The following is a 13,164-nucleotide window of genomic DNA, read 5'->3' on the forward strand; positions in this document are numbered from 1 at the left end:
TTAAAGCAAAAAAAAAAAAAAGCAGAAGCCACTGACGGGGCTCTTGGAACAAAGCTGTCTCTCACCAGCTGCGGAGCTACCGCGCCGGATTCCCAAAGGTCTCAAGGTTCACATTCTTGATTCCTCTTTCTTTAAAGGGTGCCTGTCTCCCTCCTCCTCAAACTGTATCTTCTCCTGCTGGATGGTCACTCCCCCTCTTACACAAAACTGTTCAGGGCTGTGGGTGCTTTCTGCATCCCTTAGCCCGAGGAGCCCTCTGATGGAGGAAACGGGTACGACGCTTCCTCCATAACGCGTAGAAGCTTTGCTAGCGTACCATAGGGAGCGTCTACCCAGGGTCATGCAGAAGACCTGACACTCCAGATCTTTTGATCCCCTTAGAAGGAAGAAACGCCTTCTGACAAAGACAATCCAGGATCTAACACACTGGAACAGTCTGGCTGGGAGAAGGTTTTAGCCTCAGTTATTCCTGGGTTTGGAGGGGGGGGGGTGTTGCTCCCCCTTCTTTTCCCCTCTAGCCTAGGCACATTCTAGTTTGTTACCCTAGTGAAAATCTGGAGTACGTTCTGCGAAACTCTTCTAGCTCTGAAGAGGTACAGCTCCACCGACGTCAATGGCTCTGATTTTTCCCACAGTGGTAGACCAGTTTGGGGCCAGGGTAACTTCAGCAGTGATCCAGGATTGGCACTGGTATAACAGAGCAGACGCTGGTCCCTATTTTACTTGTGTTGGGGGGGAACGTCACAGCAGAAGGCCCCAAAGCTGGGGCTGACTTAGCCCAGCAGCAGGGATCGTACTATGCGGGTTTCCGCTGGGAAGGGGAGGGGGAAGGGAGTTGACCTCATTTGAGAAGAGTTGGTCAAAAAGCCGACCAGAGGGAGCCTTTACCAAGGAGTCTTGAATATTTTAATGAGGGAGACAGCGTAGCTGGGATTAAAAAGTCTGAAAAGGTATATTTTGAAAAATATTTCCTGTTATTCCTGAAAGTCCGTTACCCTGCCTTTTAGGAAGCAATTGAAAAGGGAATGCAGTTATGCTAGAACACAGAAAAAGTCCCAAAAAAAGGTCAACATTTTGCCTACGCCCAGAATGCAACCTGAGACCATTTAAAAATTCTGTAGCGGAATCCGAAATGTGTCTATAAACAGCTAAACTCAACAATTCATTCCCACTGCCACCATGACTCTGAAATACTCTGAGGGTGATCCCCTAATGTTTTTTAACCCAGGAGAATGGAGAGAAGCTGGAGAAAAAACAGATGTGCCTACCAACTGTATTTCACAATGTGAGTAAAAAGAAACGAGAAATATCTAGCTACATGCTGTTCATCCTTATGACTCGCAGGAACTCCTGTTCGTTCACTTCCCCATCTCCATCCACATCAGCTTCATCAATCATTTCCTGCAGAACAGTAAGAATACAGATTCCAGGTTAGGTGAGAAGATGGAATTCACCCCTTTACAGAGTTTCAGCACAAGGTCTATGCACCATTAAAAGCTCTCCACAAAACAGGACAAAATAATGCATAAGTCTTGTGCTGTATCTCTTCCAAGGGGCAAACTGCACCCACATGAAGCCCATTAAAACCGATTAGAGAAGGGAGAGGAATGGAAAGCAAAGAGATTTTCTTCAAGCAGCTTTCATATCCAAAGTGTTCAAAGCACTTCCACTGTACCATGCTATGCTTTGTGTAATACAGCCTGCAGACAGATGCTTCGGCTGTATTACAACAGTGCAAAGCCACAGCACTGCAACACCACTAACTCACTGGTAAGGGCACAGCAAAAAGTAGGACTGCAAGAAGTGGCTGGAGAAATAATGCATGGACTGTTGAATCCTTTTACATGTTGAGCTCTCCTCACCCAGAGTAATGAAAAAAACACCACACCACCACAGACTGCAAATGTCAGACTAAGAAGTGGGGGGAGGAATTACCTGTTAGATTTTTTTCCTTGTCTATTTTGCAGACTAAACGCTGATTCTTGTAATGGTTTTATCAGCAAGACCTTCTACAGTCAAAAAATATACTACGGGTTCTGCTAATGTCCCGGTATGCCGGTCTAAAATTCCAACTGCTCTGTCTTTACAAAGCATTACTGACTGGTGATGATTTTATATAAACACATGCAGTGGAGACAGACTATCTCTGTCTAGGTGGTGCAAAAAGGAGAACTGCAAGGCCAAATGAGAGTTGCCACATACTAGAAATGGAACAATGCTCTCATGAGATGAGATGTAGCCATAATTGGCCATGAATCAATGATACATCTCTTTGCATTCCCCATTCACTGCATAGGAACTAAAGACAGTGAACACCTTTATTAGGTATACGGAAATGGGAAAGTTTCAGGAAAAACTCAAGGAAATAAAAAGATAAGAAAGGGATGTTCCAGACTTGTCATTTATTAGGAGAATCCACACTAAGTAACAACAAATTTGTCATAGCACATCCTCTGTGTGTCAAACCCAATATCCTCCCTCCATCTCTGGCTAATATTTAATGCTTCAGATAAAGGCACAACCCCCCTCCCATGCTTTGCGAATTAGAGTAGCAATGAGGAGATGTCGTAGAAAGGTAAGATGAATTTAGAACACTGTGCAATTCCCTTAATAGCTAAATTAATCTTCCATGAAACAAGGACGCATGGCAACATTGCGCAAAGGCAAAGAGATGCACATTACAAACCTGCAGCTCCTCATCTGTGAGGTTTTCCCCAATCTCCCCGGCCACGCGTTTGAGATTTTCAAAAGAGATTTTGCCAGATCCGTTGTCATCAAACAGCTTGAAGGCTTTCAGAATGTCCTCTCTGGATTCTGGCTCAGACTTGACAAAGAAGCACAGGCTAATGTTACATCAACGTGAAGGGAAGCCACCAATCTTCTAACAACCCCCCTCTAAGAATCTATACTAAGAGGATAACTTGGAATCTGCCTGGCCACTGTAGCATTCATTTATTGCCACTATTTTACATTTGTCCTTCTCTTTTATTACTTAAGGAAATGCCAAGAACAAAGCTGCCAGAAGAGGAAGGGGGACCAGGAGTGGGATGTCCTGGTACTGGTCCAAATGAAGGATGAGGTGAATTAGATCTACTGAGCGAACAGGCAGCTGTCAGGATAGCACAATAGGTAGTGCTCCAATGTTTCAGTGGCTCTTGCATAACGATTTATCTCTGGCTGTTAAATTGTTCGTTCTGAATGGGAAATGCTGGACTCTCTTGGGTCCAAAGTGCTCTCAACGCGCATCTAAGCCCTTTGTGTTAAGCATGCCCAGAACTTTTGTGGCTTGCCCAACTGACATACCATTTTCTGAGTCATCGCATACAAAAAGGAATCAAAGTTGATCTTCCCTGAGCCTTCCTTGTCAACTTCTGATATAATTTTCTTCATCTCTTCTTTCTTAGGTTCAGACCCAAGCGCCCTTATGGACACCTACAAACATGGAACACAGGCTGGCCATGCAAACAGAGGCAAAGCGGGGGAGACAATTCAAACTGTGGGGCACATTATGATAAAAATGGGGCTGGAGCCTTCCAGTGCTAAGGCACATCAAATAATAAATAAGAGCACGGCAAGGGGCATGATCAAGAGCAGGTGCCCCAGGCTGCCTGTGCTACACATGTAGAACTTATTCCAAAGATGACCCTGAAGGTTTGACCTTAGCAATTTATTTTTTAGCATTCCTCATTAAAGCATCCAGTTTACAGCACCAATGAGTTAGACTGTACTAGCCCAACCTCTGAATCCCTCTGCCAGTCACACGGAGTTTATAATGCTTTTCTCTCCTTTGTGTCTGTGTGTCAGCCCCAGATACACACAGGAGAAATTGACTTATTAGCCAGAGGAAATGGCAAAACTGAGAATGACTGCCAGAACCGCTATGTGAACAAACTGTGGCGAGGGGGAACAGAAGAAAATGTTTTCCTTTCTCTAAACTGTTCAGTTGCACTCACCTTGGATGACTTATGCAATCAAAGTAGGTCACACGCTTTCAGACTTAAGCGTGACTTTTAAGTGGACAGTGTCCTTTTAATATTGTATGAGAGAGAGACAGCATTTAACATTGGAGAAACATGCCAGAGCAACAGCCCCAAAGGCCGACTCTGTTTATCTGGAACATAGAAACAGATACAAAATGGACTACAGCAATGCAGGCTTCTGCCATCCTGATCTTCCAATGTGCCTCAAACTTGGTATCACCCATGGCGCTCTCTCTGTTCTACTGTCCGCTGCTCTAGGCCTTTTGGGGACAAGCACACAGCGTATCTGCCACTTCTTGCTTGCCTTCAAGTCTTTCACATCCACGGTGCCGGTGCCATCAGTGTCAAGCAAATCAAAGACCTCTCGCAACTGCTGTTTCTGTTCTTCAGTGAGTACCAGCTTAGGAGCCACTTTCTTTTTCCGGGTCGCTGGCCCTTCAATCCCTTTCTTGGAGATGGAAGCCTTGGAACCATTCGTAGAAGAACACAAGACCAAGTGGATGACTAGCATCAGGGATTCAGCCACCCTGCCTGTCCCACCCCATGTCCCCCAGAGCACCTACAAGGGTGCATCTGCACTGCATTACAAACCTGGAACCCAGCGGGTGGCCTCTGTTTCCAAGCCCTCACTTGAGTGACCACCCTGCACTATAAACCTGGGCTTAGAATTGCTGGACCCCGGACTCAAAGCCACGCTGACCCCACAAGGCCTCGCTTGGGTCGGAGCTTGGGCCAGCCCCACCTGGGGGAAAGGGAGCCCCTAAGACTCAGACCGCCTGGGGGGGCTCGGTCCAACCCCACGGGGGGGCCTAAAGGCCAGTGCCAAATGGGGAGGGGGGCTCGATCCAACCCCACGGGGGGGGGGGCCTAAAGGCCAGTGCCATGGGGGGAGGGGGGCTCGGTCCAGCCCCACGGGGGGGCCCTAAAGGCCAGAGCCACGGGGGGGCCCTAAAGGCCAGTGCCATGGGGGAAGGGGGGGGTCCAGCCCCACTGGGGGCTCTAAAGGCCAGTGCCATGGGGGAGGGGGGCCCCAGCTGGGGGGCTGGCTAGTGTCATGGGGGGAGGGGGGCTCGGTCCAGCCCCACGGGGGGGCTCTAAAGGCCAGTGCCATGGGGGGAGGGGGGCTCGGCCCAGCCCCACGGGGGGGCTCTAAAGGCTAGTGTCATGGGGGGAGGGGGGCTCGGTCCAGCCCCACGGGGGGGCTCTAAAGGCCAGTGCCATGGGGGGAGGGGGGCTCGGTCCAGCCCCACTGGGGGGCCATAAAGGCCAGTGCCATGGGGGGAGGGGGACTCGGTCCAGCCCCACGGGGGGGCTCTAAAGGCCAGTGCCATGGGGGGAGGGGGGCTCGGCCCAGCCCCACTGGGGGGCTCTAAAGGCCAGTGCCATGGGGGGAGGGGGGCTCGGTCCAGCCCCACGGGGGGGGGCTCTAAAGGCCAGAGCCATGGGGGGAGGGGGGCTCGGTCCCGCCCCACGGGGGGGGCTCTAAAGGCCAGTGCCATGGGGGGAGGGGGGCTCGGTCCAGCCCCACGGGGGGGGGCTCTAAAGGCCAGTGCCATGGGGGGAGGGGGGCTCGGTCCAGCCCAACGGGGGGGCTCTAAAGGCCAGTGCCATGGGGGGAGGGGGGCTCGGTCCAGCCCCACGGGGGGGGCTCTAAAGGCCAGTGCCATGGGGGGAGGGGGGCTCGGTCCAGCCCCACGGGGGGGGGCTCTAAAGGCCAGTGCCATGGGGGGAGGGGGGCTCGGTCCAGCCCCACGGGGGGGCTCTAAAGGCCAGTGCCATGGGGGGAGGGGGGCTCGGCCCAGCCCCACTGGGGGGGGCTCTAAAGGCCAGTGCCATGGGGGGAGGGGGGCTCGGTCCAGCCCCACGGGGGGGGGCTCTAAAGGCCAGTGCCATGGGGGGAGGGGGGCTCGGTCCAGCCCCACGGGGGGGGGCTCTAAAGGCCAGTGCCATGGGGGGAGGGGGCTCGGCCCAGCCCCACTGGGGGGCTCTAAAGGCCAGTGCCATGGGGGGAGGGGGGCTCGGTCCAGCCCCACGGGGGGGGGCTCTAAAGGCCAGTGCCATGGGGGGAGGGGGGCTCGGTCCCGCCCCACGGGGGGGGCTCTAAAGGCCAGTGCCATGGGGGGAGGGGGGCTCGGTCCAGCCCCACGGGGGGGGGCTCTAAAGGCCAGTGCCATGGGGGGAGGGGGGCTCGGTCCAGCCCAACGGGGGGGCTCTAAAGGCCAGTGCCATGGGGGGAGGGGGGCTCGGCCCAGCCCCACGGGGGGGGGCTCTAAAGGCCAGTGCCATGGGGGGAGGGGGGCTCGGCCCAGCCCCACTGGGGGGGCCCTGAGGCCGCGGGGGGAGGGGCGCTGCCCCGTCACTGTGCCGGGGGGGGTTCCAAGCCGGGCCCCAGGCAGCCCCCCCCGCCCCACTCACCATGGCGCCGCACCCGGCAGGGGCAGTAGCGAGCCCGCAACAATCCCCTGCAGCCCATTGGCTAAACCCGGCCCTGCCGCTACTATGGCAACGGCGTGGCGATTGGTCGAGGGGCGTAGAGGGCGGGTCGTGGGGGCGGGAGCCCGAAGCGGCGCCGATTGGCTGGAGCGGCGGTGACGCACTTAGGGAAGCCCCTGGGGTTTCCCCTGCAACTGAGCCTAGCCGGAGCCAGCGGCTGAGCAGCCGGCTCAGCCCGGGATGCGACCAGCGGGCCCGGTGGGGGAGGTCGGAGAGCGGGCCCTAAGGGGAACCCCCCAAATCCAGGCTACACGTGGGGGCACTGGCTCTCCTGGGGCGGGTCCCCAGGCTGTGCCGGGCAGGGACTGGGGTTCGCAGCGATCTGCCCGCAGCAGGGTAATGCACAGAGGCCAGAGTCTGAGAAGCCTCTAGGATTGCAGCTGCCTTTAACGTTCATTCCTAATTAACTCGCACAGCTGCGGCTGCAAATGCTCAGAAGAACTCAGCCTCTCCCCTCAACTCCTGCGCGGCGCGGCCGGGGAAGGTGCCAGGCGACCTCGCTCCGAAACAAAGCTTGGAATCTTGCTCCAAACGAAAACCCTGCTCTAATCTCAACAGAGGTGCTGCTACGCTTTTAGAAAAACGGGAAAATCCCTTTTTCTGGCTTGGATATATTCCTTTATTTTGGTTTACAATACAATCCAGTCCTATAGGCCGCCAGCCAGTGCTCCGGAGATGTGTACCATACATTTACAAACACAATAACGTGAACTTTTTTAGCAGGGGGCTGGATTCGATGGCCTCCCGAGGTCTCTTCCAGCCCTAGGAATCTATGAGTTACAAAGCACCTTCCAGAGCAGCATCAGTTCTCCTTCCCGGCCTTGTCTAACCGCACATGGTGCAACCCGTCTAGCTGAAAATCCCAGCCCGCTTTGCTCCGAGACAAACTTGCCTTTGACAGCCTCTGCTGAGCTTTGCAACATACCCTGAAAGGTCAACCAATTGGGACTACCGGGAGTGAGGGAAGGATGAAAGGGGCCCCGGCAGAGCAGGTGCTCCTTTTAGACATGTCCAGCTCAAGGGCCTCTGCTCGCAGCAGCACATGGGCTGAGGGGCCTTTCAGGGAGGCAGCTTTATAGGCCAAAGCCAGCCCCTTAAACTCCCCCCAGAAACCAACCCACAGATCCTGGAGTGTAGGAAACACGAGCTGCCACTCGCGGCAGGGCTAACATGAGCAAGCAGGCACCCTATCCTGCACCAGCTCAGATGAAAATGCAGCTCCATGGCTTGTTAGGTAACAGACACAAGCAAGCCCCCCCCCCCGGCCAACATGCCCCACGGACACACAAACTGCTTCCCCTGCCGTTGTGCACACTGCCCTCCAGAGCACACGCAGCTCTGGAATACAGGCGCTCTAGATTTACAGACGCCCCTTTCGATAACTCCACACACGTTCCATGCGTTCGTTCTAGCCCTCGGCGAGGCCAGGCCGGAATTCAGCGTAATGTCACCCTAGGCCTCGCTTACATTAGCAAAAATCCCCAAGTCATTCCCTGGGGCAGCCACAGCACTGATGCGGGTAGGGCGCGTAGCGCTATCTGGTCTAGCTCAGCTATAGGACAGTAAAACATCTCTGCGGTTTATCCTCGTGCCGCCCACCGGGGGGCGACGCGCGGCTACGAACGAGAAGGCGGATTGCTGCAAATGGAGATGTCCCCTTGGAGATTTATGCTTCCCAGGACGTCCGCACCCTGGCCTGCGGGACGGCGTCTCTCTTGTGGATGTGTCGCACCATTTGGTACGTGTTAAAGGCCAGGGTGGCGCTTGGGCTGCCCTGGGGCTGCTGCTTCTCAACGTGCAGGTTTAGGAAGGAGACGTGGCTGTACAGACGCGAGGAAACCTGGTCGCTCGCCAGCATGCCGCGCTGGCTGGGCAGCAGGGAGCAGGGGTGCGTCTCTGTAGCTGGCTCGCTCTCCGTGCTCCTAGGAGAAAAGGGACACAACCCCCCGTGACAGTTCAAACCGCTCTGACCTTCAAAGCCAGGGGCGGGAAGGCGGAAGGGAGCAGCTCCAAGCAGAGGGCTGTCTCCTCCCCAGGCCAGGCTGTCAGGCGGCACAGTCTGAAAGGGGCACTGGCAACGTTTGCTGCTTCCCCTTCCTGGCAGCTTTTATCTTTGCTGGGGAGGAGCTGGTCAGCACCTTGTGGAGCTCTGCTTTCCCACCGCATCCAGGGTCGGGCTCACCCACCAAGCACCCCTGCTGGGACCAGCGGGGAGGCGGAGATGCTATGGTTGCCAACAGCATTCGCTGGTGTCCGGCTTAATCTCCTGGAGGCCTCCGAGGCCAATCTGGGAGATTTTAAACCACTGAAAGTTCAGCAGTGCCCAGGCCCTGTGCTGCTCCTGGAAGTGGCTGGCCTGTTCCCATGCCTGCGGCCCCCAGGCAATGCCCCCACCCCAAGCACTGATTCTGCAGCTCCCATTGGCTGAGAACCACAGCCAATGGGAGCTGCGGGGGGCAGTGCCTATGGGCAAGGGTAGCATGCAGGGACTCCTGGCTCCATGCCCCTACGGGCCACAGGGACATGCTGGCCATTTTGGGAGCCACACAGAGCCAGGCCAGGCTTGGAGCCTGCCTTATCTCTACTGCACCGGCGAGCGGGAGCTGCCCAAGTTAAGCTGCCCAGTTGGGAGCCCATGCTCCTCTCCCCAACTCTCTGCTCCAGCCCTAAACCACTTCCTGAAGTCAGCCCCCTGACCCCCCCTCCTCCAACCCAACCCTGAGCCGTCTCCTGCACCCAAACTCCTCCCAGAACCTGCATCCCCTTCCTGCACCCCAACCTCAGCCCGGAGCCCCCCTCCCACATTCCGAACCCTCAGCCCCAGCCCAGAGCCTGCACTCCAACCCCTTGCCCCACCCCGGTGAAAGTGAGTGAGGGCAGGTGAGAATGAACAGAGGAGGGAGGGGTGAGGGAGGGCAGGTGAGAATGAACGGAGGAGGGAGGGGTGATGGAGTGAGGGAGGGCAGGTGAGAATGAACGGAGGAGGGAGGGGTGATGGAGTGAGTGAGGGCAGGTGAGAATGAACGGAGGAGGGAGGGGTGATGGAGTGAGGGAGGGCAGGTGAGAATGAACGGAGGAGGGAGGGGTGATGGAGTGAGTGAGGGCAGGTGAGAATGAACGGAGGAGGGAAGGGTGATGGAGTGAGGGAGGGGAGGGCAGGTGAGAATGAACGGAGGAGGGAGGGGTGATGGAGTGAGGGAGGGCAGGTGAGAATGAACGGAGGAGGGAGGGGTGATGGAGTGAGTGAGGGCAGGTGAGAATGAACGGAGGAGGGAGGGGTGATGGAGTGAGGGAGGGGAGGGCAGGTGAGAATGAACGGAGGAGGGAGGGGTGATGGAGTGAGGGAGGGCAGGTGAGAATGAACGGAGGAGGGAGGGGTGATGGAGTGAGTGAGGGCAGGTGAGAATGAACGGAGGAGGGAGGGGTGATGGAGTGAGGGAGGGGAGGGCAGGTGAGAATGAACGGAGGAGGGAGGGGTGATGGAGTGAGGGAGGGCAGGTGAGAATGAACGGAGGAGGGAGGGGTGATGGAGTGAGGGAGGGGAGGGCAGGTGAGAATGAACGGAGGAGGGAGGGGTGATGGAGTGAGGGAGGGGAGGGCAGGTGAGAATGAACGGAGGAGGGAGGGGTGATGGAGTGAGTAAGGGGAGGGCAGGGGCGGGGACCAGGGTTTGGGTGTTTGGGGTTTGTATGATTAGGCAGTTGGCAGCTTGAACCAGACCTGGGGCAGAGATACACTGGGGAGGGGCAGCAGGACGGGGGGGCATCTTGGGGAGCAAACAGAAGATGGAGGAACTTCTGGAGGGGATGAGGAGGGCAGGTTTTAGGGAAGGGAGGAGGAAATGGGCGGGGAGAAGCAGCCGGGAAGTCAGAGGGAGGGAGAGCGTGTGAGGGTTTCACGGGGGAGAAGCAAGGAAGAGGACGGAGGGACAATTTGCAAAGCTGTCCCGGATGTGCCTTTGCTGCCCTTTTGCAAAAAGCTCCATTTCTGCGACGCGAAGGGCCAAGTCCCCCAGAGGACTTACAGGGCGGCGTTGAACTTCCTGCGTAAGAGGAAGTCAATGACATCAGGCTCCGTCTGAAACAGCCTCCGGAGGACGTCGTGCTGCACCTTGGGGGGTACCTGCAGAGCAGCAATGGGCAGAGACAACTCAGCCACGACTCCAAACACAGCAGGATTGAATTCCCCACCCAACGCCTTGTTCCGCAGACACAGCGCTGACTTCACGTGGGCACGATACTGCCCCCCTCTCTCGGGAGTCTGAGCAGAGCCGGGCCCAGGCTGCCCCGTCAGTCTGGGAGAAAAGGTTGCAGGGATTCCTAGACAATGGGCCACGTGGACAGTAAAGGATTTACCGTTGTACCAGGAGGACCGAGCAGCGGGCCCAAATTAAGGCTACTGTTGTGCTTCCACGTTCCACCACGTCTCCCTGAAGCCATGGCTTGTGGGAGATTTTGAAAGGGGAGCCCATGTGGAACTGTGGGAGATGTCAAACTCCCACGAGGCCATAAACTCCCACCAGCCCTAATTTGCATGCCACGTCACCTGGCGAGATTTCCGCTGCAGCTTTGGACATCAGCGCCTGGCATCTGGCTCGCACGGCGCAGGCAGGCTGGGGCCGCTCCCGGCAAGCCAGGGGAAAATTAGGAAATGCGATCATGGCAAATGCCTCCCTCCCTACCGTGAACAAGGCGTCGTAGTTCTCAATCAGACGCTGGAGGACGAGGATGATGGACGCGCTGTCTTCCATGTCCACAGCCTGGGCGCTGGGGTCTTTCTCCAGAGGCTTCTCTCTTTGCAGGAGGTTGGGGCCAAAAATTGTAGCCAAATTTGAGACTGTCATTTTATTTCCAGGAATCTAACAACCAAGCACAGAAATTAGCATCAGACACCAGCCGGTGACTCAACTCGCTCCGGTGCTCGCCCTCGCCCCGTGACCGAGGCTAAAGGAAGGCGGCTGGGGCCCCTTCCCAGGAGAAGAACAGGGCAACGGCTCTCTGGCCTGGTGAACTCCAGCAGAACACTCACACCAGGCAGTGTCTTCAAGCTGCCTCCCTCCCACCTTCGATAATCCCTCAGTCCGACTGTTCTACCTGTCCCACCTGCTGCTGGGATCTTAGGTTCACCGCTCAACTCAAAGTAACAAATAACCTTTCCAGAGCCCATTCCAGCCCCATGACACTTCCCAAACTATACAGCAGAACAACTTCCCCTGCCGTATCTGGGGTGGAACATGACTGCTATTTAACAATATACAGAAGCCTGTGGAACTCCTTGCCAGATGATGCTGTGAAGGCCAGGACTTTAACAGGGTTAAAAAAAGAGCTAGATAGATTCCTGGAGGTTAGCTCCATCAATGGCTATTAGCCAGGATGGGTAGGAATGGTGGCCCTAGCCTCTGTTTGTCAGGAAAGGGGCGAGGGGGGAGGGATCAGGTGATAATCCTCTGTTCTGTTCACTCCCTCTCAGGCACCTGGTATTGGCCGTGGTCGGCAGACAGGACACTGGGCTAGATGGACCTTTGGTCTGACCCAGCTGAGCGTTCTTATGTTCTTAAACCAAACCAAAGGGCTCAGGGTGGGAAGCAGACAATAACATAACATATGCAGGATACCCAACTGTAGCGGCACAGGCAATTTAGAAAGGCTGCACGTAAACCATCTTGCTTACAGCCTCTGAATGGAAACTCAGCCAGGGCATCAGGGATACTTTCCCAGTTCTTGCATGAGATCTTTACAGCCCCCAGATGGGTACATTTCAGTTCTCTCTCGTCTGGCACAAAGCCCCTTGGCTCCAGCAGCTCCCTCCAAGGCCTGCTGACTAGTGGTCCTGGGCTCATGCAGCAGGAAGAGGGCTCCTGCCAAGCCACCAACACCAGCTGCTCCTCTGTGTAGGTTTCCCCGGAAATTCTGTACCCACCCTCCTTTGGCTTCCTCGATCGGACAGGCTCCCAGCACACAGTGGTACGGCTGGAGGCGCGCACAGGAGCTGGGATGGCCCAGGTGGTTTTCAGAAAGGGGGAGTCCACGTTTCCATGTTTAGCTTAACCGTTTAGAACAAGCCCTGAAACTTGTTTTCAACCCCCTTCGTCCCTGGGCAATGTGAACCGGACTCACGCAGAATGAGTGCAGAGTGCCGGGGGCAGAATAATTAACCAGAGGCCTTCGGTTCTGACGCAGGTTACCAGCCGTCAGAGTGTGCTGGAGACCAGAGGGGCAAGAGGCAGGCCACGGCCTGACATGGCAAGACTGTAGCTTGTACGCACTCCCATCACAACATAAAGCCACTCTGCTGAAACCACGGGGAATCCTTTGGGAACACGGAGCTCAGATACGGCAAGAACTGGGAAAAGCAGAGAGGCCCGGACGACTGGCAAGCCATTACCTCCTGTCCCTCTGGACCGGTGGAGTCCTGGGCATGTTGGGCCACCGTGTGGAGGAACTGCAGGAGCTGGTACAGGGTGTCACTGTTACAGGGTGGCAGGAGGTACACCAGCAGCTGCAGCACGGACAGCTGGGCCCCGCGTTCCAGGCCTAGCCAGAGAAAAACGAGCAATTTAGACCCGAGACTGACAAGACAGACAGGCGCATCCAGACGTGTTGCTCTCACGTGAGCCGATTTCCTAAGCAGCCAGACAAGCAGCGTGGCCACAGGAACCCACTCTTCCCGTGCACGGGAGTCCCACAACAGC

At 56.0% G+C, this 13,164-nt stretch overlaps 2 protein-coding genes across 3 annotated transcripts in view; both read right to left on the bottom strand.

Annotated features, from left to right (window-relative positions):
- Positions 1 to 1,255: 1,255 nt before the first annotated feature.
- On the bottom strand, positions 1,256 to 4,506 carry LOC102448166 (uncharacterized). The gene is made up of 4 exons (XM_006118098.5): positions 4,285 to 4,506; positions 3,304 to 3,432; positions 2,687 to 2,824; positions 1,256 to 1,401 (listed from the first exon to the last, which is right to left on the bottom strand). The coding sequence occupies exons 1-4, from the start codon at positions 4,489 to 4,491 to the stop codon at positions 1,315 to 1,317; spliced, it is 561 nt and encodes a 186-aa protein (XP_006118160.3). The 5' UTR covers positions 4,492 to 4,506; the 3' UTR covers positions 1,256 to 1,314.
- A 2,035-nt stretch (positions 4,507 to 6,541) lies between these two features.
- ARHGAP36 (Rho GTPase activating protein 36) overlaps positions 6,542 to 13,164 on the bottom strand; it is a 28,160-nt gene continuing 21,537 nt past the window's right edge. Inside the window, exons 9-12 of one of the 2 annotated variants that reach the window (XM_089781675.1) lie at positions 12,858 to 13,006; positions 11,155 to 11,331; positions 10,498 to 10,595; positions 6,542 to 8,395 (exon numbers count right to left, since the gene is read on the bottom strand). In XM_089781675.1, coding sequence (XP_089637801.1) covers positions 8,140 to 8,395; positions 10,498 to 10,595; positions 11,155 to 11,331; positions 12,858 to 13,006 — 680 coding nt within the window. In that variant the 3' untranslated portion in view covers positions 6,542 to 8,139. The remainder of the gene's footprint in view (positions 8,396 to 10,497; positions 10,596 to 11,154; positions 11,332 to 12,857; positions 13,007 to 13,164) is intronic. The other variant, XM_075896657.2, reaches the window with a different exon arrangement.

Source organism: Pelodiscus sinensis, chromosome 13 (genome assembly GCF_052426305.1).
Source record: "Pelodiscus sinensis isolate ZL-2025 chromosome 13, ASM5242630v1, whole genome shotgun sequence".
NCBI classification, from domain to species: Eukaryota; Metazoa; Chordata; order Testudines; family Trionychidae; genus Pelodiscus; species Pelodiscus sinensis.